Source organism: Erpetoichthys calabaricus, chromosome 1, assembly GCF_900747795.2.
Source record: "Erpetoichthys calabaricus chromosome 1, fErpCal1.3, whole genome shotgun sequence".
NCBI lineage: Eukaryota > Metazoa > Chordata > Cladistia > Polypteriformes > Polypteridae > Erpetoichthys > Erpetoichthys calabaricus.
This window is the reverse complement of record NC_041394.2, coordinates 158,161,005-158,187,445: the sequence shown is the minus strand read 5'-3', so window position 1 is coordinate 158,187,445 and position 26,441 is coordinate 158,161,005. Positions and strand designations below refer to the sequence as shown.

At 39.3% G+C, this 26,441-nt stretch overlaps 1 protein-coding gene across 1 annotated transcript in view; it reads right to left on the bottom strand.

Annotated features, from left to right (window-relative positions):
• Positions 1-26,441, bottom strand: part of tbc1d30 (TBC1 domain family, member 30) — a 125,848-nt gene that overhangs the window by 85,487 nt on the left and 13,920 nt on the right. The window contains 1 exon segment of the mRNA XM_051920768.1: positions 15,316-15,480. Within this exon segment, the coding sequence (XP_051776728.1) occupies positions 15,316-15,480 (165 nt within the window).

The window sequence follows — 26,441 nt, the reverse complement described above, 5'->3', positions numbered from 1 at the left end:
TTCCGGCTGAGGACCATGGTCTCGGATTTGGAGGTGCTGATTCCCATCCCAGCCGCTTCACACTCGGCTGCGAACCGATCCAGAGAGAGCTGAAGATCACGGCCTGATGAAGCAAACAGGACAACATCATCTGCAAAAAGCGGTGACCCAATCCTGAGTCCACCAAACTGGACCCCCTCAACGCCCTGGCTGCGCCTAGAAATTCTGTCCATAAAAGTTATGAACAGAATCGGTGACAAAGGGCAGCCCTGGCGGAGTCCAACTCTCACTGGAAACGGGGTTCGACTTACTGCCGGCAATGCGGACCAAGCTCTGGCACCGATCGTACAGGGGACCGAACAGCCCTTATCAGGGGATCCGGTACCCCGTACTCTCGGAGTACCCCCCCACAGGATTCCCCGAGGGACACGGTCGAACGCCTTTTCCAAGTCCACATAACACATGTAGACTGGTTGGGCAAACTCCCATGCACCCTCCAGGACACCCTGCTAAGGGTGTAGAGCTGGTCCACTGTTCAGCGACCAGGACGAAAACCACACTGTTCCTCCTGAATCCGAGGCTCGACTATCCGACGGACCCTCCTCTCCAGGACCCCCGAATAGACTTTTCCAGGGAGGCTGAGGAGTGTGATCCCTCTATAATTGGAACACACCCTCCGGTCCCCTTTCTTAAAGAGGGGGACCACCACCCCGGTCTGCCAATCCAGAGGCACTGTCCCTGATGTCCATGCGATGTTGTATTTTGATGTTGTATGTGATGTGTTCTGAAAATCCAGATAAATAATATCACGAGCTCCACTTTGATCATATCCTTTTGTTGCTCCCTCATAGAATTCCAGCATGTTGGTAAAACATGACATACCCCTTCCAAACCCATTCTGACTGTTCAATAAAACTCCTGTTCTTGCCATGTGTTACTCATTCTTATCCTTAATAATTCCTTCCATCAATTTACTTGTGATGCACATAAAGCTTACTGGCCTATAGTTGCTGGATCTGCCCACTCACCCTTTTTTACATAACGCAATATTATTTGCCATTTCCAGTCCTTAGGAATTTCCCCAATACGCAGTAAAATATGCATGAATGGTTTATACATGTACTAGCTAACCTCTTTAAGAAATTGAAGGTAAATTTTATCTAGTCCTGGTGATTTGTTTGATTTCAGCCTATTTAGTTTAAGCAGTACTTCTTCCTCTACAATTTCCAAATCACTTAGTACCTCCTTAGTAGTCCCTTTTACTGGTGGGAGGTTATCCACTTCCTCACACATGAAGACCTTTGAAAAATGTGAGTTTGGAGCAGGGTACGGCAATGGCTAATACCAGATGTAAATGACTTGAAAAAGGTTGTAGTGAAGGTTGCTTGTGACATCCTGGTTAATGCCTTCCTGGAGTTCCTCACCCAGCTGGTCTGGCAGCTAGCATTTAAAAATATGGAAGCACTAAATGAAACTCTCGAGCATAGTCTGCTCAGCAAACTGCCTGGATGGGACGTGTCGCCATTCAAGAGCCTAGGTGAGTCTCATGTATCATCAATTACGGAGGTACCATACACTCAATCATGGTTGCAATCCTCCAAAATCCATCCTATCTGGTGATATTGGGGCGAGACTAGTCGGACATTAAAAGCGGCACGGCACAGTCCACTCCTGGGTGTTCTTTGGGCCTTGTTATGGATGGGGGAAGCCTATCCCAAGCTGTCTCTGCGCTGCGCTCACAGTCAACTTCATTAGGGAGTGAAGTGGCTACTCAGTATAGCGCAGCATCCTAGAGTGACATCGCTTTGGATGACAGTGAACTGTTGTGGTTGGACATCATTGTTACTAGTCCTGTGGTTAGTAGGTTACTACCGCTGGTTTGTTTTATGTTTCTATGAGAGGGTAGTGTCCTTGATAGACCTGTCCAAGGAGCGAGCTTCTAATACAGTGATGAAGGATTCCAAAGCAGACTGTGCATTTCATGACCTAAAGCAGGCCCACATGAACATCTATCTTAATGGCTCCTAAGTTCTCTTTGCCTTTTACCCTCCAGACAGACGTTTCAGACAGAGGACTTGGTGCCATGCTGAGACAAAGTGTTGATGATGTTGAACCCCTCCTTTACGTTTTTGAGCTGTAAACTGCTGGATAGGGAAAACAGGTAAGCGGCTGTGGAACGGGAGGCTCTAGTGATAAAGTGGGCTGTTAACCAACTGAGGTATTACTTCCTAGGTCATAAGTTCACACTCTTCATCAAACATGCCCCTCTCCAATGGATAGTGGTGCAAAAGGAATTGAATCTGTAAGTCAAAAGATGGTTCTTGGACCTCTAACCTTATAGGTTTACTGTCCTTCATTGTCAAGGTATCCTCCATTTCAATGCTGATGCTCTTATTGGTTCACGGCCTCTCATTTCAGGCTGCTAGACCCAACGGACCTGATGATGGGGAGAGCTTGGCGGTCATGTCACTCACGTGCACAAGGGAGACATCTTATGGGCTTGAATAAGTGTGAATACCCGCCGAGCCAGGGGCTGGCACACTTTCCTAATCCTTTCTCTTTCTCCCTTTGCTGATCAGCTGACTAATGACTCTTTCACTGCTGACTCCTGGACCCATCCCTTTCGGTCTACCCACCATATAAAACCACCACTCATCATTCCATCCTCAGTTTTGTTGTATCATGAACTTGTGCCTGAAAAGACTGTTTAGTTTCTTTTTGCCAAACTTCAAGTGTATGGGGTTACCAAGATTGTATCCCCAACTCTTTTTCTGGTGTTTTGTCTCCCTTATTCACAAAAGATAATAAATTAGCTCTAAAATAAAATGTAACACAAGTGTTTACATTTTGAACAAAAAAATGCTGTATTTTTGAAAGGCTGTAAATTATTTTACTTACGGTTTATTTAATGATTAATTGCAAAATATCTAAATAAACTTGCTTGTGACATTGCACTGTAACTGAAAACTAGGGAAAAAAACAGATTAGCAACCAACTTAATTCTGTTCTTAAAGCATATAGAACACCTCTGTGCACATAATTATAAATATTTTGTGCTTTACATCTCTCTGCTATAATAAAAAAAATCCTGGGACGAGACGTGACTTTTTCACAGAGATACTTTCAAGTCCCGCGAGACGAGACTTTGGTTTGAGAATGGATGAAAAAAAGGGAGTGTTCTTTAGTAAGTAAATAAATACAAGTTACTTCTAAAAGATTATATATATTTACATGTGATCATATTGAAAAAGCATTAATAATACAGAACATACAACTAATGAGTGGCATTGGTAATTTCACCACTTGACAAAACTACCTATTACATTACATAGTTGTGCGGACTATAAGATAGGAATCAACCCTGGACAGAATACCAGTTCATATCAGAACTTACACACTCACAGAACTGGACCAACACAGAGTTGTGAATAAACCTAAATTAAACATCTCTGAGATGTGGGAGCAAACTGAAATACCGACATGTATACAAAGAATTCAGAATTCATGAGGTCTCCAGCAAACTATAGCATTTTTCTGTTCCCTTAACAAAACCTAATATTTAGTATGGTTCCTGCCTTGTGCCCTGTGTTGGCTGGGATTGGCTCCAGCAGACCCCCGTGACCCTGTGTTCAGATTCAGCGGGTTGGAAAATGGATGGATATCATATTAAACATCCACCTTTCCATTAATATTAGAGTATGTGTGAGAAGACAACTAAGTAGTTCAGGTAAGGTCAATAACATCAAACCATATGTCCATGCTTCTCCTAGAGTGGCCTAATTCAATTCAGTGTTGTAGAACGTAGAAGGACACCCTGGCAGTAGAGCGCAAAGGTGGATCAGTAGAGATGGGGAAATTAAAACTAAAACACAATCAATAAAGCCTAGCCCATAAAAAGGGACACCCTGATCAGGGTTTTTTTTTTTTTTTTTTTTACTCACAGATTTCATGTTACTGGATCGGCTTTTTACACTAAGCTCCTGCATAACCAGACACATAGAAGACTTGTGTCCTATATTAAAGTGTTAACGTTGGTATTTTTATAATTAAAATATAGCCCACAGGTGTTCACTTATCTATTAACAAAATGAGATTCTACAGGTTTATTGTTCAGTGACCATAAAAATATTAAAATAAAATTTCCTTAAAATACACACTTAAACTAATAAAATATGTACAAAAATATTTATCCATAACACAAGACCATAAAAGAAAATAAAATGGTTCTCATATTTAGAAGCTGTCATATTTTAGAATTTCTTCTTAATTGTACGTATCAGAAACAAAACTTAACAAAAAAAAATGTATTTTTCACCATTTCTCTAACAAAAAAAAATTTCTCTATTATATAAAAAAATCTTTCGACGAGACGAGACTTTTTGGAAAAGATTTTTTCAAATACCTGTAAGACGAGACTTTTGCCTTGAGATTTTTTCAAGTCACGCCCTCTTCTCCACCATATACAACTACGCAAACGGTACTCTCACCTCATTTGTGTGAATGCTTTTGACAGACACAGTTCCTGCTCTGTCAGTTCTTAGATTATGGGTTCGCTTCCCGGTTCCTCCCTGTGTGGATAGCGCTTTGAGTACTGAGAAAAGCACTATATAAATGTAATGTATTTATAATTTATAATTTGTGTAACTGTACAGGATGACTACTCAGATTCCTTTTTCTCAGTTAATTATTCCACTTTTTTTAAACATAAATGCTAATATTCCAATATTCTCTCACACTCTGGTAAAACAAACCGTGATTTGCTACTCTTCATTTACGCTACAAAAAAAAAAAAAACTGGTGCAAAAGAGCGCACAAGTAACTTACTGACTTACTATGAAGCTTAGAAAAGCAGGGGCTGAAAAGATCAGTTTTTGTGATTGGCCAGTTTACCAACCACTGATTGATTAGAGAATCCCTAGAACAAAAGGGATATAACAAAAGAGCAAATCCAAAAATCACACTCCAGAACGAATACTAGAAAAGGACTCTGGTTCAAACACCATTACCAAAGGTACAGTATGTGGCTTACTAACACTGGAAGTTTGGGGGGCTACCAATGGATGTCCTTCAAAACAGAAAAAAGAGCAGAGGTATACCAGTACCCTATCTAATACCTAAAAATAGTAACTTCTTGAACTACATTCATGATTTTAAATCTCTTCATTTAATGAATACATTCTCAAAGAAAAGTGCCACTAAGGCATAATAAATGCCTTTAGACTAAAGGAAGGGAAAGTGCCACACATTTCTGACTGAATATCCAAATGTGCTCCATGCACATACTCTGTTAGGTCTAGACATGCTAAGAATTAAAAGGCCAGAAATACACAGTCAATGCTGCATGCATTTAAAAATGTGGATGCATATACTGTACCTGAGTATATATGGTGCTTTCAGGCTGCATGTTGATAAAAACAGAAATAGACAAATTAAATAAATCATTTGATCTAAATTATGTTAGAAGCAATTAACACAAAAGAAAATCCTGGGATCTGCTGCGCTCAGCCACAATATTCCACATCTTTCTTTATTTTGAATACATTTATTCCATATCCAAACAAGTCTAGAATTGCCCAATTGCCCGTGGCCTTTATTACTTATAACATGATAGACTAATCAATCACCCTAGTGCACCACAGCTTGAAAAATTGTTAAGAACCTTGCAGTTGCATTTAATATTTATGAATAAATAAGTACTACACACATTTAGAATAAAAAAGTAAACAGATAAATTATATGAAAGAAAAATTATTCTAGTCATCGCTATTTGAAGACTTAAAATCCTGAATGGGCCTGTAGACCAAAACATTTAAAGGCCAATGAAAAAAGAGAAAAGAAGAAATCCTGCACATTTATAGTACTAGGGTGTTGTACCGTGTTAGCCATTATGAATGTAGAGAAAAGCCAAGCAAAAGACACCTTTTATTGGCTAACTAAAAAGATTACAATATGCAAGCTTTCGAGGCAACTCAGGCCCCTTCTTCAGGCAAGATCTTGCCTGAAGAAGGGGCCTGAGTTGCCTCGAAAGCTTGCACATTTATGAAAACACAGCAAAGCTCATCTTTCGGCTACCACAATCCTTATTAGGCATGGCGAAGGCACCATGCTAAGAGCACACTTCAGTGCCGCACAGATTAAAATGCACATTAGGATTCAAAGAAAAGTTAGCAAAGTTACTAGAAAGCAAATTCGGTTTGCTAAAAACATGTATACTTTCACAGGAAAGATGAATGTCTTCGACTGTTACTTATCTGAAAATAAATTACCAAGAAGAAAGTTTTAAAAGGTTGTTAGAGACCTACCGAGACTAACCCCCAATCCAAACAGAACTGTGATTTAATTACAAAAAGTACCCCCAAAAATGCATAGCACAGAATATTTTAAAAACTGTCCAAAACAATATTTGTTATTTTCTTTAAGTTATTTTTTACCATACTTTACTTGATATTTTTACATTGCTTGTTTATTTTAGTTCAAAATAATGAAATAGCAGCATGAGCTGATTTTGCAGGCAACTGCTTTCAAGTTGGAGCAACTGCTAAAATTGTATTAACCTTCCTCTTGTGTTAGGGTCTGCACCGACCCGTTTTAAATTTTAAATGCATACAAGAATCACATAAATTTGTTTATTGCATCAAGGCTTTTTGACTTTGTCAGGAACCTCTATTTCAACAAAATAAAGCAAAAAAAATTTTTTTTACTAAATTATAAAATGCTCTGGTTGAAATTATGACCTTTGTGTTGTTAGGGTCGGTTTAGACCCAGTTATGATAATACGATGATAAAGCAATAATTAGAGCCAAAACTGAAATCCTAAGTGCACTGTCAGCTGACACACTGACAACCAGCTCCTCTCCGAATCATGTGAGCTTTCTCATTTTGCGTGGCTTTCCAGTATACCTGCACAAAAACAAAACAAACAAAGATGGGCATGTCCAGACATGTGAGGTGAATTCACTCATTTGAGTGGCCATTTGACTTGCAGAGTGCACATTTACAATTTGCAGCATGTAAAAATGAGAAGAAGATTTACAGTGAGCCAAGTTCTGGATCATATTTTTGGTGAAAATGAAGGAGAGGACACAGAGCAGCATAGCGATTCAGATGAGCAGGTTTCTGAGGAGGAAGACAATGTGGAGTATCATCCAGAAGACACAGACACATCTGATGAGTCGGATGAGGAGGTCACTGGTGCTGAAGCTGCTCCTGCTGAAAGATTCAAGTCCAAAAATGGTAAGATCTTTTGGAGCTCAGTACCTCATGATGTACATGGCAGGGCAGCTGCTGCAAATGTCATCAAAATGACCCCTGGAATCACAAGGTTTGCTCTGACCAGAGTCAGTGACATCAAAACATGTTTTGAGCTATTTATGCCATTGTCACTAAAAAGAATCATCATTACTATGACGAACCTTGAAGGAAAAAAAGTCCATGGCGACATGTGGAAAGACATTGATGAGGAATACCTGGATGCTTTCATTGGTGTTCTTCTTCTTGCTGGAGTGTACAGATCCTGCAATTTACCAGCTATGACCTCGGACAAGAACTTCTCAAGAGGAAACTTACCATGGTGGGAACACTGAAGAAAAATAAACCTGAGTTGCCTGCTGAAATCTTGCAGGTGAAGGGCAGGGCTCCACTTTCCTCAAAGTTTGCTTTTATAGACACCACCACTGTTGTCTCATATTGTCCAAAAAGAAACCGGAATGTGATACTCATGTCTATTGTTCACAAAGACACAGCTGTATCATCAGGAAGTGACAAAAAGCCGACAATTATCCACGACTATAACAAAAACAAAAGAGGAGTGGACAACCTGGACAAGCTGACAGCCACATACACATGCCAGCGAATGACCAGAAGATGGCCAATGGTTGTGTTTTACAACATCCTTGATGTGTCTGTATATAATGCATTTGTGTTGTGGAGCCACATCCACCAAGGGTGGAACTCAACCAAAAAAAACAAGCGGAGACTGTTTCTTGAGGAGTTGGGAAATTCCCTTGTCAAGCCACACATTAGGCGAAGGGAACGGGTGCCCCGAGACCCAGACGCTGCAGCCTTTGTCAGACAGCTGCAGAGCTCACCCAGCACTCCATCCTCACCATCAGCAACACAGAGAGAATCTGCATCAGCATCCTCCTCAGCCAACCCTGCCTCAACACCAACCGAAACAGCCCCAGCCCCAGTCAGGCCGCCTGATTCGAAAAGAAAGAGGTGTTAGGTCTGCCCAAGCAGTAAGGACAGAAAGACAAATGTATTGTGTTTCAACTGCAAGAAATATCTCTGCAAAGAACACTCAAAAAGTGTCACTTTTTGCCACACATGCCTCTAAACACACACATACACAAGCATGTTCTTGCACACAGAGGTTTTTACTCTGATTTAGCTTTGTATTAGTTTTGGAACTTGTAATTGATTTCTATTTGTTTGATTTTCTTGATTGTTTTTTGTTTATTTGACCATGCAAATATATATTTTGTGTCATGACCTGTTCTGCTTTTCATTTTTTTCAGTTTATATTAAAGTTCTATTGCTGAAAAAAATATTTTTTTGCCTTTTCTTGATGTAAATATCTATGGGTCGAAATTGACCCGTAACACCATAGATGTCACTTTAGTTATTAATATTAAAATGAAAAAATAAATAAAACAAATTTATTTAAGAGATGTGTTCTATACCCCTCAGTATTAGTCAGGTAACACAAGAACCTTTTATTTATTAATATGATTCTCTTGAGGTTCATTTTACCATTTTTTTAAAATTGAAATCAAGGGATATACTGACAAAAAAAGGCCCAGAGGCCCACACCAAAAGTATTAAAACCAACATTTTCATGGATAAGGAAGCCTAACAAGGTAACCAAGAGATGAGAAACAAACTGGATGATAGCTTATTGTTTTTAGTGTATTTTATAGCTGATTTAATACACGGGTCAAAACCGACCCGTTAACATAAGAGATGATAACAGAAAGCGAACACAAGAGGAAGGTTAAGCTGTGCACATGTACTAATAAATGTTCACTTACATTCACAGTTCGATGATGAATAGAGATTCCATACTTGAGACTATGAAGTACAAAAGCAATCCCTGAATTAAAAACTGAGGGCAAAGAAAGACATATTTGGGCACATTGCCAAATATTTCTTTCAGGAGTGTCCTCAAAGTGTACAACTAATCCTACTTCTCTAATCATTTACATAAGTGCAACAGGTACCACAGTGGTAGAGATACTGCCTCACAACAAGGAGACTGAGGCTCACATCCTGCATGTTATTTGAGTGGAACCTGGATGTTCTTCCCGTATCTGTGATGGTTTCCTCCCACAGTCCCAAAAATTATCCATATTGTGCATTTGTGTATGAGTGTGTTCACTCTGTGATAGACTGGCACCATGTCCAGGGATAGCACCTGCCTTGTCCCCCGGTGCTTTCTTGGGATAGGCTCCAGCTGTCCTAAAACCAAGCTCAGGATAAAGTAACAAGTACTACTCTACAAGTTTAAAAAAAGCTCAAGCAAGAAGCCTACCTAAATGAACAAAAACCTGTGCACATGACCAATTTGACCAATTTCAAAGTGCCCAGTGGAGAATTCCACATTAAATTGCCGCTTAGCATAGTAGATAACCATATCAACCTCACAGACAAGCAGAATCTGAATTGTATATTTTATTCAGCATGGAGTTCTTATACTACTGCTTCAATACTGATGCCATTCTTTATCTTCTTGCATTTATTCATAAATTGCAGTTCTTAAAAAAAACAGATGATAATGCTTCATATTGCTTTTTTCAGTATACTCTGGACTTCATTTGGTGTTTTTACAAACTGGGGCACATCACTGACCTCCTTGGATTGCACTTTAACTTGTGTTATTACAGCGGGCTCTCTATCCCATTTTTCATCATTTTAAGTTAGACTTGTAAAAGTCACTATAGTTACAGCTTAACTAATATGATGGCAACATCCAGGGGAAATAATAACCAATCACATCCTACACTGCAATTTAATTTTAAACCTTTTTTTAAACTTCTTTTATATTATAGAAAAAATATCTCATTTATGTACAGTAATCCCTCCTCCATCGCGGGGGTTGCGTTCCAGAGCCACCCGCGAAATAAGAAAATCCGCGAAGTAGAAACCATATGTTTATATGGTTATTTTTATATTGTCATGCTTGGGTCACAGATTTGCGCAGAAACACAGGAGGTTGTAGAGAAACAGGAACGTTATTCAAACACTGCAAACAAACATTTGTCTCTTATTCAAAAGTTTAAACTGTGCTCCATGACAAGACAGAGATGACAGTTCCATCTCACAATTAAAAGAATGCAAACATATCTTCCTCTTCAAAGGAGTGCTTGTCAGGAGCACAGAATGTCACATAGATAGAGAAAAGCAAACAAATCAATAGGGCTGTTTGCTTTTAAGTATGCGAAGCACCGCGGCACAAAGCTGTTGAAGGCGGCAGCTCACACCCCCTCCGTCAGGAGCAGGGAGAGAGAGAGAGAGAGAGAGACAGAGTTTGTTTTTCAGTCAAAAATCAATACGTGCCCTTCGAGCTTTTAAGTATGCGAAGCACTGTGCAGCATGTCGTTTCAGGAATCTGCACAAAAGATAGCAACGTGAAGATAATCTTTCAGCATTTTTAGACGAGCGTCCATAGCGTCTAGGTGTGTGAACAGCCCTACTGCTCAATCCCCATACGTCAGGATCACAGATAGTCAGCGCAAGAGAGAGAGAAAAGTAAGCAATCTAGCTTCTCAGCCATCTGCCAATAGCGTCCCTTGTATGAAATCAACTGGGCAAACCAACTGAGGAAGCATGTACCAGAAATTAAAAGACCCATTGTCCGCAGAAATGCGTGAACCAGCAAAAAATCCGCGATATATATTTAAATATGCTTACATATAAAATCCGCGATGGAGTGAAGCCGCGAAAGGCGACGCGCGATATAGCGAGGGATCACTGTACAGGTATCTTAAAAATTTTCCTTTGCTAATAGTGAATAAAAAGGCACAGATCTTTAAATTTATTAGTGAATCATTACATACACGTGTGCTCAAATGTACAGTATGTAAATCTTGCCAGGCTTTATATTTTTCTGCTAGTTATATATATTAAATAACTGAAATATTATTCTCTTTGATATTTGTATTTTAATATATTATATTGATATAATGAGGAAATAAATGAGGCATATAATTAACAAATATGGATTGACTTCCAATTTAGAAATTGGCTGGAGTGAGTACCTGAAGCCAATGTAGTCCTCCAAGAAACAAGTTTTAAAACCCATCTTTAAAGTGTCTAAGTATCACCTTCCCTACAAATTTAACCAAGTTACTGCTCCAGAGCTTGAAACTGCACCTTGACATGGACATGGGGGCCTCATGTATAACGGAGTACAGTATGTAGAATTCACACTAAAACATGGGGTATGGACAAAAGTGGAAATGTGCGTACATGCTGTGTCGAGCACATCTTTGGGCGCTGGCTGCACACAAACCTCTGCCTCGGAAACCACTGGGAGGCCATCTGGCTGTGTGCTGATGGATGCTGTTCTGGAGTCACAAAATGCAATAGTGGATGCTGTAAGAGAAGTGGCAAATGAACTAAGGAATATAATGGCTGTACTATGTGAAACTGACCACAAATTAAACGAATTGGTTAAAAATAAATGCTGCATCTAATTACCTGTTTTTACATTCTTCTAATTACATTCAAACGAAGCATATCTCTTCAGGTACATGCTTGCACACTGCGACACACTTTCTGTGCACTATAGAGTAGCACATTAAATAGAGTGGAAATGCTTTCTATTTCCAAAAGCAAATTCATTCTCTGAAGGTGCCTTTATAGTGTAGCAACAGCACAGAGTGCCACAATGGATTGACTCTCTGCTCTTTATTTTGAGGTAACTCACTATCATTAAAAGGACTGCTTGCCTTTGCCGCACTACTTAGAAAAAGCACCTGCAACTGTGTGGAGTTGCCTTTTTCATAAGCTCTCCCCTGCTATAGATGATGTAATGCCAGCTCATTCTTTTGGTGATACCTCCCTGGCTGATATAACTTGTCCAGCACCTTTATAAAATGTGCGTGCAGGTGACCGCTACCATTACATTTGGAAAACCAGACGTCACTGCGAATTCCGTTTTTGTTTTCCAGTTCAACCACAGTGTAAGGAAATCTAATCTATCTGGATGATATGCAGATAATAACATCCTATACAATTGGCCTGGCATGAAATACCCGATTGTCAGCAAGTTCACTTTGAAAAGCTCCTGTGGCTAAAAATCTGAGAGTACGCAGAACTTGTGAAGGAGAAAGTAGAACAGAATTCCTCAAGGCCTGCCTTTGTAAAGTTGGCGCTAGTCCAGCACACAGCTCCATAAAGATACGTCTTGGAAATCAAAATCGACTTAGAAGCCAATCATTATCTGTAAATACGGACTCTCTTCTAATTCTTCCATTTGCAATGTCTTCTAACAACACTAAAGCAGCCGTGGTAGTTGGAATAGTCTGGCCATTCTGTGTAGCATTATATTGTTACAGAATTAATACAATCAAGTGAATTAAATTTGTAAATAATATGCAATTAATTTCGGTACATTTGATAAAACCGGCATCATAGATGTGAATCTAAAAAAAGAAAAGCAGACCACAAAAACAGTTTCACTACTCTGACACTGGGTGCCGCCAGTTTACAAAACTAAGCAGAAACATGCGTACGCAAGGGCTGACCTAGCCCTGAAAATGTGAGTGGCTTTATGCTATGTTCAGTTATTATACATCTCGAACTGACTGGAAACAGGCGTGTGCAACATTTTTGTGCGTACACACCATTTATACATGAGGTCCCAGGTGATTTGCAACTTATTCTAAACCACATTGAGCAAAAAAAAAAAAAAAAGGACTTTCAAGCTAATATTAAACACCAAAGGAGTACTGAGAAAACAGATTCTTCTTCTATTTTCCTTGTAGCATCGGATAACTTCAGGCTGGTGAGGCTGCAGGAGTAAGTTATATATGGTAATAAATACAGTTCTATACAAGCTATACTATGCTGTGTCTCTCAAAGTTCCAGTTCTTTTCGATTTATGAATGGTCCACTGAGGTACTTAGTAAATCTCCTAAGAACATAAGGAGTCTGACAAAGGAGACACCACCATTCACTCCATCAAGCTTGTTTGATTACTTAAGATACAACTTATTCCAATATCTCATCCAGACACTTTATAAAAGCTGTCAAGATTTCTGCCTCAACTATATGACTTGACAAGTTTTTCAGGTTCCTAAATACTTTCTGGATTATTTCTTCACTGCTCTTCCCCTTAATTTTCACCAGTTTCCTTGAGTATGTGATTCACGATTTTATACATAGTAAATCTGCTGGAGCCACTTTATTCGTGTCTTTTACAATTTTGAAGACCCATACACAGCCTTTCTTTGTTCAAGACTAAAGAGGTTTAATTTCTTTTGCCTCTCAGAGTAGAACAGGTCTCAGAAATGCATTTGGTTGCTTATGTGAAATGTAGTGATTACAGCATACTGGTACTTCAGATATAGTTCCACTAGTGTGTTAAGAGTGTATATATAACATATTTATTAATAATTTTTGCAACGTAACCTAGCATTTTATTTGCCTTATTAATTGTTTCTACACATTGTTTTGAAGATGCTGTGTCAATGGAAACCAGCAACTCATTTTTTTTTAAAGGTACTTCTAACAGGTCAGTATTACCTGACTTATATTTGTATACTTTTTGCCTGCATAAACTGTTCAACAGTTCAGGTAAGAGGCATTTTGCTTATAGTCTGAAGTCTTATCTAGCTGAACAGAAGTATAGTACATGCTAGGGAAGCTGGAACATAAATCAGGACTTTTGAGTAGTTAGTTGGGAATCCTGGAGACCTAACCTTGAATTTTTTGATAACAATGTCTAAAGAAGTGTCTCCTAACAAACAGCATCAGTACATAGAATACTTTTGCCAGTCTGTGAAAAATCAATGTATTCTCGGGTCTTGTTTTTTAGCCATTGTGAATACATTTCAGATAACATTTTGAACAAAAAAATTGCATCATGTTCAATTCCATGTATCAGGTTTACTGTAAAAATGGCCACTGAAAACCCCAAGGGTATACCAACTCCCCCAACCCCCTCTCGCTCTGTGATCGAATCATATTAAATGTGGACCCTCAAAAATTTGTCTCCATTCTCTGTATCTGGCCTATAAACCAGCTTTGAAAAGTCCAGTTTCAGAAGTTTCCTTGTAGCCCAATCATGCTAGGCCTTTGCAACTGAAGGATCTTGCATATAAGACCACTGCCTTATCATAAAGTGATAGATTAATTTAACAAGGACAGGCTAAAGTTTAGCCAACACAAAGCCTCTAGTTGATTTAGTACCTCACTGATTCAAACAAGTGACTATACATGGTGCACAAACAATAAAATAAACAAAAGGAAAAAGAAAAGAAAACTCCAATCAATTCTGTGATTTTACATATCATGATAGAACTTATATGGTCTCGGTCAAGTTCTGAAATTAGACAGATATAATCTCGCATAAATGACAATATATAACAGATTTGATTTTCTCAATTTTATGACAATAAAAATGTCACTGTCAAAATTTTATTATTAATAGCTAACCAAGAGGATAAAATCCAGGTAACTGCTGACATTACAACTGCATTAAACTAAAATAGGCTAAAATTATAAATTAATGTTTTCTTCAATTAATTTGCCAAATTTTATAAAGTACAATATAATTATGGTGTATTTGCTAACTTATGTTAATAATTTAAACTAGAAAAGAAATGCAAGAAGCAGTTGAAAAGGCAGCATAAGCATACAATGCCTAAGTAGACAAAACCTATTTCAGCACAGAGAGTATTATAAAACTAAAATACAACAGCCAGCAAACAACAAAAAACAAAAAGTATGCATTAGGTATGCACTGAAGATTTGCATTCAAGGAAACCAGAAACAGCTAAACATCTTGAATAGCTAAACAAATCAATAGTCACCACAGCCCAGTATCTGTAATTTAAAGCATCTTACTAAATCCAACGATTTGGAAGACACTCACTAACTTCACTGTTACTGATCAGTGCTCAATTAACTTACTTCAGTTCTTGAATTAGGCTAGCAACATCCAGAAAGGGCTTTCACATTAGACTGTAATACAAGCCTTCCAAATTAATCAATAATTATTATACGAGATCAAGTCACTATGTGGTACCTGTTTGCACAAAATAATCGAATCTTTTTTGAGATCAAGTTAAATTAATATGAAAATATGCATTAAACTGGGATGACATTACTCACTTCTTTTCTGTGATACTGCTTGTAAACAGGCTGTTACAATATCACTATTTTTCTGCACTTTATTCAACAACCGGTCCTTCCTCTTCAGTTGGCGAATAAGCTTTGCAGATTGAACTCCAATGCGATAGTTCATTTCCTGTACAATTCTCTTCAGTTCATCAATGTCTGTATAGACAAAAGGCAATAGATTATTCATAAATTAGTTCTATAAAACAAAGATTAACTCATTTAAAAGTATGTTTGATTTAAAAGAATAAAGCTAGAAACCAGTGGTATAAAAACATGAGTTTGCCTTATATCATATGCTTGATGCCATTGTTGTTTATTGCTTTCTGAAGTATTTGCAGTACTATAAGATTCAAAAAACACCCTTGAAAAGTTTTGCATCTTTTATCTTCCATATGTGAATATCTATAAGTATCATTCCAATGCTGTCAGTATATTCATATAACTTAATCTAATAAATAATATTAAAAGAATATAGTTTAAATTATTAAATTAACAGTGAAACATCTTTATATTGGCATAACTTATAACTGCCCATCAGCAAAGAGCAATAAAGAACAGCTTCAACCTTGTGTCTGAGCATTTTTCCAACCCTCTCTCTATCTGCACATATTTCAAAATGTTTTTAATTTAAGTTTTGACTGTGTCAACACAAGATCTCATTTTCTTCTTTTTGAGACATACTGTTATGCATTTGCTTGTGTTTTTTGGTCATCCACCAAATGTAAAATCCATTACAGATGATTTTCAGCTACTCTGCTCAAATTATTAATTGCCAAGATATCGGAAAAACACCCATCAGAAAGGCACTATAAGCCTTCAGTAATAAAATAAAAAGTACAATTTGGGAAGCCTCCTTTCCCCATTACAGTGTTACAGGACAAAAAAATAACACAAATATTGGATGGAAATCTGAAATAAATTGATGATTCCATTGTTCCTTTATTAGGGCCACTTCATGAACAGACTGACATTCACTCATAACTGGACAATTCAGAGTCACCAATCAAGATAACATGCACATCTTTGTTGTACTGAAGGAAGAAACCACAGGACCCATAAAAATCAATGGTGACAATCCATGTCAGCATAAACAGAGGAATGGGTTTAATTAAAGAAAAATGTAATATTCAAAATTGAAAATATTTCATCTTTATATGCTTCTCTAAGACTCAGTGAATACAATTATTAAAATCTGTGCTTTTTTCCCCCTATCAATCCAAGTCAATAACAAAAAAATCCAAATCCAAATAGGGAGATATTCCAGTAGATTAACTTCTGACATCTTGGAAAAAAAGGTTTCTAGTAGGTTATATTTCATTCTAAAGTACCTCTTGTATTAATTCATACGTCTTTTCAGCTACATTGCTCTTTTTATTAAAATGCAATGTCCTTGAAAGAACCTGTTTTAGCTATCCAGGCCTTTACATCCACTCTGCTGGTCTTTCCACCTGTCGCCATACTTTCACAGTTGTCAACTGGAGTGTTACTGGTCGTCACTGAATGTTCAGTTGTGAATTTACGTACTTACAGGAGAATGATACTGCTGCTACCTGGCTAATCATTATGTATTATAAATAACTCAGATCCATTACTTCCCTAATAAATTAATAAAAAGATGGCTTTCTTAACAATTGCCTAAGTTCAGCAAGTTGTGCACACTATGACATTACCTGAAAAAAAGTGTAGAAACGCTGGAAATATTTTTCAATATTACTAGCTAATACACATTCCATTGTGAATACTGATGTTAGATTACGTAAATTAGGCAGTTTTCTCTAAACAAAGTAGGAAAAAGTGTGTCAGGAGGGAATTCTATATTTAATGGATAGCTGATCAAAGGGTGTACCCGCACTGTCAATATAGAGGTGTCTGAATGTTCCGATACCTAATGACTATTACGAGCGAAAATAATATGTATGTCAATTAGGGTAAAAATATAAAATAATCCATTGGAGAAGCAGTTCATTCGTTTCTTACATTAGTTCCACATTTTGAGTAAATTATGCATTTTGGTAAGAATTTTGTTTCCCCAAGCTAAAGGCCTGACCAATAATTTACATCTTTTATGATGCTTTCCATCATGTTGCAAAAACTTGTCATTTTCAGGACAACAGATGTCCCAAGCACGGTCATGCTTAAGTCATCTTTCGACTTCCCTTCATACACATGCATCTGGTGACAATAGCCTGTTTGTGAACAGCAGAACGCCCATTGTTTCAATCCAAACCTTACGGGCTTACCACGCATAAACTGCTTAAGATAGTGATGCCTGTAGTATAGAACCATTTGTTCATCGATGCTGAAATTTTCAGAGAACATGCCAAATTGCAGAAAGCTTTTGCTAAGTTTGTCGATCAATGGGCGAATCTTGAAGAGCTTCTAGAATTCCTTCGAGCTCAGAGTTGTCGCTGAGATGGAGGTACCGCTTGATTTCCAGATACCTGTTTCAACTCATGCATTTTCTCATGCATTGGAAATCCATGTCCTCATCTTCACACCAATGTAATTGTTCTTGAGGAAGAGAATGATAGCCAGTGAAAAGAAGAATTCCAATAAAATTTCCTGATGTACTCATTTGAAAGCTGAAAGACATTTTTCTGTGTGGCATATGTCACAGTCTGACGGACAATATTTGAGACAAATTCGGTCATCAAACGGCTTCTCAAAACACTCTACTGGGCTTTTCCCCTTGAGTTCACTAATGAGATCAATCGTTCTTGCATCCACAGAATCAGAATTTGGGTACACTTTCGAGTTACTGGATTGTTTTTTCAACCAGTTTGAATTCAAAGACAGCGTTCTCATTTTAGCAGGTGGTGGGGGCTATATCTTTTGTAACTATACTTGTTGATGGTTCAGCCAGATCCATGACAGCAGGTTCATCTGTCGCACAATGAATTTCAACAAGTTCGGGAACATCTGCTGGTTCTTCATCATAGATAATGTCGTCATCGATATTTTCATCGTCAGAAACTACCGGTTCTGGAGGAATTTCCACAATATCTATAGGACCACTGTCGTCATCTTCATTGTTAGAATCAAAAAAGTCATCAGAATTTATAATATTATCAATTTCTTTCAAAGAAAAAAGAATATGTCTAGCCATTTCCTATAAAACGCAATCACGAAATATTTGACGAAATTCTTGTCAGTATCCGCTGTGAGCCCCAAACAGGGCATGAGGTATTTGGGTCCATTGTACCCAACCAAATTACAGTGACATGAAAAAAGTGCTATTATTGCATTCAACACTCCCGAAGAATCAAGATAAATTCATCATCACCAAAATTAGCCTCGGTGAGTAATGTCTTTTCTTGCTTTCAAAAAACTTGTTTCACTTTTCTGATGAAAAGCAGTGACTGAACCGGAAAAATTAGCTTGTGTGCTCAACACACTGCAAGCAAGTGGTCACTTTAGGGTCCCTCTCACATTCAACACTCTTCTGGAGCACGCAGACATCCTGCATTTCTACGTGACTGACAGATGGCATTACTAGGTGGGTTAAAAGTACATGATTCCCAAATGGGGATTGCAGTAGTTAATGCATGCTTATTGTGATGTGAGATTTTGCATATAACTTGATAAATATTCTGTACTAGCCAACCTGCGGCGTATGCCGCATAATCATGTCGCATTTTTAATGATTTTTAAGCACAGGGAAAAAAATGTACATTTGAAAAATCCATCATTTAATAAACCACCAAGAAAAGTAACATTGCAACAATGCACACTACAAACCAACATACAATCATCATTCAGTACGCACTGCCTGCTCATGTGCCCACCCCCAACTCCTGCTTTTCTATATATAATCCACCAAGTCACCTGATCATGGTAGTAGCGGGGGGGGGGGTTGTATGGGGGGGAGAGTACAAAGGGCAGGGACGTAATCAGTGCGAGCGTATGACCCGCACATACTGGGAATTCCTCGTACGTGGGGAACAATTGCAAGCTCCGGTCCCCATCACGAATGGGGTTCAACGGCTTACCCACGCCTGTCGGCACCGGGTAGACACTCGTTGATCCGTTCAGTGTAGCGCACGTGCAGTACCGGACATCCAAGGGCATCACAGACCTGTTAATGCTCAATCTCACGTGGCTGAAAGCCACTTGTCCCTCTAAGAAGTTGGACGCCGACCACCTGGCAATCGCGTAACTATTTAGCAGTAAGGAGTCTCATTCATTTTCGGAATTAACCAGACTAATCGTTCCACCAACTAAGTACGGCCATGCAACACCACGCACAGAATCGAGAAAGAGCTATCAATCCGTCAATCCTCTCCGTGTCTGGGCTGGGTGAGGTTTCCCGTGTTGAGTCAAATTAAGCAAAATTTGTGTGTGGTGAGTTGTTGCGTCCGGGCACATGAGCAGGCACTGTGAATGCCTTGAGAGCATAGGTGGACGCGTGCCAGGGAATATGCCACATAATTATGTATTGATGGGTGAACACTTCCTCAACGACACAGTTGTCCAAATGGGGTGGGTTTGAGGATACGACTGTGAGTGAATGAAAAGATGGACCTCTGGAGAGAGCAACATACAATTGTCCGTGACTGAAAGCAGAATTGTCTGTGACGATGGAGGCAACGCTGGTGAAAGTTACTTCATCGGTAGGGATAAGTGTCAGTACTTGTTCATTAAGGTGTAGCGAGTCTTCGTTGTTGACGCTTAATATAGCTTGCGTACTGAGTTGTTCCACAGTCACAGTTGAGAAACACTTTTTTAATGTCTTTTAAGCACAGGGAAAAAAATTAACATGTGAAACATCAGTAATGTAATAAGCAACCAAGAAAAGTAACATTGCAACAATGCACGCTACGACCCGATCGCTGTAAACAGAAGTGAAAACAAAATCAAGCCCGGTGCATTCTTTAACTGCCTTCTCTGCCTTGTGGCGCAGTGGTAGTGCTGCTGCTTTGCAGTAAGGAGACTGTGGAAGATTGTGGGTTCGCTTCCCGGTTCCTCCCTGTGTGGATAGCGTTTTGAATACTGAGAACACCGCTATATCAATGTAATGAAGTATTATTATTATTATTCTTATGCGTCCAGTCCCCTCTCTCTTTCATGTGTGTGTGTGTGTGTTGCTGTCGCTCTCTCTCTCTCGCTACACGTGTTCCTGCTAATGAAGTATTATTATTATATAGATTCTTATGCGTCCAGCCCCCTCTCTCCCGCGTCTCTCTCTCTCTCTCTCTGTCTCTCTGTGTTCCTGCAGGCATACGCCGCATAATTTATTGATGGCTGAACACTTCCGGAAAGACACAGTTGTCTAAAAGGGGTGGGTTTGAGGATACAACAGTAAGTGAATGAAAAGATGGAACTCTGGAGAGAGCAACATACAATTGTCTGTGACTGAAAACTGGTTTTGGCAGATACATGCATATCTTTTTGAAAGTTTGGCCCTGTGCTTTATTAATTGTCATCGCAAAGGTCAATCCAACAGGAAATTGTCTTCGTGTAAAAGTAAAAGGCAAATTATCCGCGGCAAACAAACTGTTTTACACGCTGCATACAGCGATTCACATCCGCAACAAACATGCCTCTTCTTAGATGGTCCTGCAGCGTCCACCCTCGTTCTCGAAGCATACACACCGCCTGGTCATGTGCCCGCTCGCAAGAGCAACTCACAGAGACCTGCCCACCAACTCTAAGACCATGGCGTGTAAAACAGTTTGCGATGGTGGACGCGGTCGTGCGTCGTAACCGAAAAGAAAAATGAAAAGTCAACGTGGCTCAGAGGTGCATGTGGACTGTAGCTGAAACAAACGCGAATGACGCCGTGTTTTGTGAGTTGCCGCGTCCGAGTTGGTGGGCGTGGCTCTGAGAGTTGTCGTCGTATCCAATGGTCTTAGAGTTGGTTGATGTGGCTCCGTCCTGCGTGCTCCATGGGTGTCTTGCTCGCTGGCGGCTTAGTGAATTATATATATATATAGATGTCTTTATTTGTAAGTTTGGCAAAGCAATGTAATTTAGTGTTACTTTGGCAAGACGCATTCGTGTTTGCCCCCCCCTTTACGACTGAGTCTTTTTGAATTTTACGACAGAGTTGGGGGGGGTGTGCCTTAAATCAGTTTGGCAAGTGTTTCTCTGCTAAAGTCTTTCAACCCCCGCAAAAATGCCATAAAGACATATGGTCTTGGAGGTGGCAGGTTTTAAGATGTTATATTCCCCCATTGGCCTGAAGTACGGCAGTTTGGAATTGGCTTGGATCAGAAGCTTTTAAGTATCATGATGTCCTATTGGCTGTAGGGGTTGGACAGAGAATCTATAAATCTGCTTGTTAAACCACATTCTCTCTCTCTTACCAACCAACATATGATGAAGAAGTATCTCTCTTACTAACCTCTGATGATGAAGACAACACAATGAAGAGCACAGCTTGGCAGCCATATTTTAACAGGCTTGTGGCCAGTTCTGAAGAAAGCTGAGCACCAATGATGCCTTAACTAGAGACATTTTAAATAACTACAAGTCTGTGTGCCGCCTGAAACTGCACATCACCATTTAATCAGGTTGTATGGTTGCCAATATTCAAATGTACTTTGCATATTGTTATTATTTATGATTATCATCAATAAATACATTATTTTAAGTTGTAACTTAACTCCTGCTTGTCTTTTTACTATACCTAATTGCCTATAGATATAGAAGGGAAGGTGGGGATAAGTTATATACTATAATCCCTTATAAACAGTGGTAAGTCTGTGAGATTAGGCATTCTGTCAAAGGCTACTTATTAATAATACAATAGGGGAAAGTAGAGCAATATATTACTCTACCAAGACAAAACAATGCTGATGCAACTTAAGCCAGTGTTGTGTTATTTTGCAGCATGAAAAGCAAACTACAAAAACTTTGACTTATTTTTTGACTGGAAAAAAAAATTGCAGGGTTTAAAATAAGACTCTTTTTGCCTTTTAAAATGAAACTGCATTAGGTTAACCCCCAAGCTGAAAACTCTCACCAAGCATAAGCAGATTTGACTGCAAAGGGGATGGCCACTAAATAATATGCTCTTAATGTTAATTTTTCAACCATAACCTAAATTTACGGTCATTGTTGTAGTTTATATTCAACACTCTTTATCAAATGTTTTCCCAGTTTCTCCATCTATTTTGTCCACACTGTGCATATTAAAAAAAATTAAAAAAAAGGATTATCACATACCGTACACGCCAAAGTTTGCGGGAGTTACGTTCCTAGAGCACCTGCGAATGGTGAAAAACTGTGAATTTTGGATGAGGTTAAAAAGAATGCCTATTTTTATAGTTTAAACCCTAAATATGCCCCCAAAACACTTTAATTTCAAACTCGGCTTAATATATTACCTAAAAAAAGAATGTAAAGGTAAACCTGTATACTGTACTGCTATGTCTCCCACAGTGCTAGAATGTAAAATACCAATGTTACCACTATATGTACTGTAACTCATGCAAGCGTGTTTTCATTGCCAGAAGCCTTAGAAGGTGCAGGGCGTTTTGGTGGCATCTTGGGGCTTTAACCCTTAAACTGCCACATACTTGGGGGTTAATGCATCCCTGGACGTCAAATACTTTTTTGCTGCACTTTAAGTAAACGTCACAATTCACAAAGAAAAAGTGAAATTTTAATGGAACACATTTTTTTCATGCAAAGAGCATCACAATTATTGCAACACTGATCATTTTACACACTGCTAATGAACTGCAAAAACTATTTAAAAAACTACTGGAACAATATGTACAAGGTGCAACTGACGCCATGGATGAAATTAAGTAAATCACCAAGCCAACTGCGCTTGAACTGGCAGCACGCAAGCACACAGAGGTAAACGCTGATGCTGACAGGCTAGTCTAGTGAAGTAGCTCAATCCCAGAGACAGTGAGGCTGCAGTGCTGCAGGGTGTCACACTTGGTTCACAGAATTGCACAGAAACACAGGAGATTGCAGAGACAGGAACTTTATTCAAACACTTCAAACAAACATGTCTCTTTCAGAAGTATAACTAGGTCAGTATGCAGTTAGTTCTTGATTAAAGAATAGACAAACACCATAGGAGAGCACAACGGGATCGGGACCCCCAAACAAGAGCAGAGGATGTCTGGGAGAGGAGAGAGAAACAAAGCAATCAGCCAAAAAGGACAGGTGCTGTTCAGGCTTTTAAGTATGCGTAGTGTCGTGCGAGAAGCATATCACGTGACAGAGCAGCCGCAAGTAAACCCAGCAAGTAAGGGAGCAATGTGAAAGTAGTCTATCAGCATTTTTTAAGAGGGGTTTTTATGAGGAGCGTCCGTGTCTTCTAGGGGTGAGTTCAGCCACCCTGCTCACAAGAATGTATGGCACGGACTGATCAGCTCCTGCGTGCTCGCAAATGGCACTGGGAAACGACTATAGCTGGTTGTGGCAGTTTAAGGGTTAAGAGGAACAAAACGGAAAACACAAGAACACTCAGCTGGAGATGCATCACAGTCAATCAGCAGCAAGGAGAAATGAATAACGTTGCAGACGTCCGGTGCCGCTAAGATTCACACCGTCGAGAAGACGGTGATTTATAATAAAGAATGTAATGAAAACAAATTAAATAAATGAAAAAAATGATACCACCACTGTTCCTTACAGCGATTACACATTAAATACAACAAAGCACCAACAAAACACACACAGTAAATCATGAAAAACGTTCATGAAAAACAACATTTATTTATATAGCAAATTTTCATACAAATAATGCAGCTCAAAGTGATTTACATGATGAAGAAAGAGAAAAAAAAGACAAAGTAAGAATTAAAATAAGAGAACACTAATTAACATAGAATGAAAGTAAGGTCCGATGGCCAGGGAGGACAGAAAAAATGGAAAAAAAACTCCAGAAGGCTGCAGAAAAAATAAAATCTGCAGGGGTTCCAGGCCATGAGACTGCCCAGCCCCCTCTAGGCATTCTACCTAACATAAATGATCAGTCCTCATTGTATTCTGGGTTCTCATGGAAGGACTTGATGATGACGGTCACATGGACTTCTGGCCTTTAATCCATCAATGTAGGGACATCATGGTGCTTTGAATAGGTGGTGGCAATGGATGAAATGTAATGATGAAAATAGATAGTCCTACTGCTAGTTCCTGAAATGGTGAAGACGGGTGGACGGGTTCAGGAGTGCTTCTTTCTTTGCAGGATGACCATGAATCCACTTACAGTCCTCATGTACACAGGCAGACGGCAACCACAAAATGATCCAGGACAAAACGAATAAGTACAGGTAACCCAACAGAAGACAGGCAGAGAGGCAGGAACTTGAAACACAAATTACAAAACTTTTTTTTTGCTTTTTGTCACCGGCCCCCTTTTAAAAAGCTGCACTGACATCCTTTGACCCCAACAGCCCCAGCACCCTCAGCTGAAGACCAATTAGAGCCACTGCAGGGACTGCTGGGAGTTGTAGTTTCAAATTCTATTGGCTACTTTCACCATCCCAAGCCGCGTTTCCTCTACAGTACAGTACAGTAATCCCTCTTCCATCGCGGGGGTTACGTTCCAGAGCAACCCGCGAAGTAAGAAAATCCGCGAAGTAGAAACCATACGTTTATATGGTTATTTTTATATATTTTAAGTCCTTATAAACTCTCCCACATGGTTTATAAATATTCCCCGTACAGTTATACAGCATAAACCCTTTATATTCTCTTAGTTATTAGGTAAGATTCGTTGAAATTATGTATGTAAACACAGTTTATATACTACAGTACTCACAAACATACGTATCGTATATCATTGAGGAGTTTTATTTAATATGTAACAGTTTTAAACATATTGTAATTGAGTAGGTGATATAAAAATACGTGAAAAATCTAACATGTAAATGCTGTACATAAAACCAAAATGCTATTTTAAAGAAACTCTAGAGAGCGTCTCCGATATCACATTTGTTACAGCCAGGCCACCGGCAATAAATACCTACAATGCAAAAAAAAAATGCAATGCAAAAAATTGTATAAAATGTGTGCACAGTTACAATAAACGTACATACATGTACTGTACTAAGTACGTAGAAAAATTGTTTTGGGTACTCACCAACTTGTCAGATAACGATGACATTTACTGCACTGTCGCAGCTGTTGTACAGTAGCCTCTTCACGCGACTGTGTAGCAGCACCGTCGTCTTCTTCCACTGAAGGCGTACTAGGCAGTGTTTTACGTGTAAGGAACATCGTGATGGGCAGTTGCTGGCGCTGCTTTTTCATTTGTGTAAAGAGGTTCCTATACACTTCCGTGGCACCGTCAAGAGCATTTTTAAATTTCAGAGAACGAATCATTTGCGGGTCCCATTCTTCAACGGATGTCTGCAGATCTTTTGCCATTCGTAGAATGGTCGCGGGACGCTCGAGAGTTAGGCCTGCGTCTTCTTCCTCTGCCGGGTCGTCTTGATCTTCCTCCTCGCTCGCTGACTTGGTCATCTCGGCCAAATCTTCATCGCTGAGCAGCCGGAGTGGGCATCGAGCAGCTCATTGATGTCATCACTGGTCATGTCGTTGAATCCCTCTCCTCCTAGCAGTTTTGCCAGCGTGACTGCCTTGTCAACCGCTGAGTCATGAATTTCTTCTGCAGAAAAGCCCTTCTTTTCACACACAATTTCTGGCCACAATTTCTTCCAGCAGGCATTAACCGTGTCTTTCTTCATATCATTAAGGGCCTTCTGCACGTTCACCATACACAATGTGATCATGTACTTACGCCAGTACTCCTTCAGAGAAAAGTCATCGTCCGTGTCCATTGCCTCGACCATGTGCTGCAGGCTGTTCCTTGTGTACAATGCCTTGAAAGCTCAGATAGCTCCTTGATCCATTGGCTGAATCAGTGATGTCGTATTTGGTGGCAAGAACTCAATTTTTGCACCTCGGTAGGATAGATCCAAGGGATGACCTCCAGCATTGTCCAGAAGTAAAAGGACTTTGAAATCCAGCCCTTTATCTGCCAGATAGATCTTTACTTCCGGGATGAAACATTGGTGAAACCAATCCGACGTTAGGCGTTTCGTAATCCACGCCTTCGGATTGTGCATCCAGTACACAGGCAGCAGGTTTTTATTCTTATTTTTCAGGGCTAGGGGGTTTTTGGACTTATAAATGAGCCCAGGCTTTAT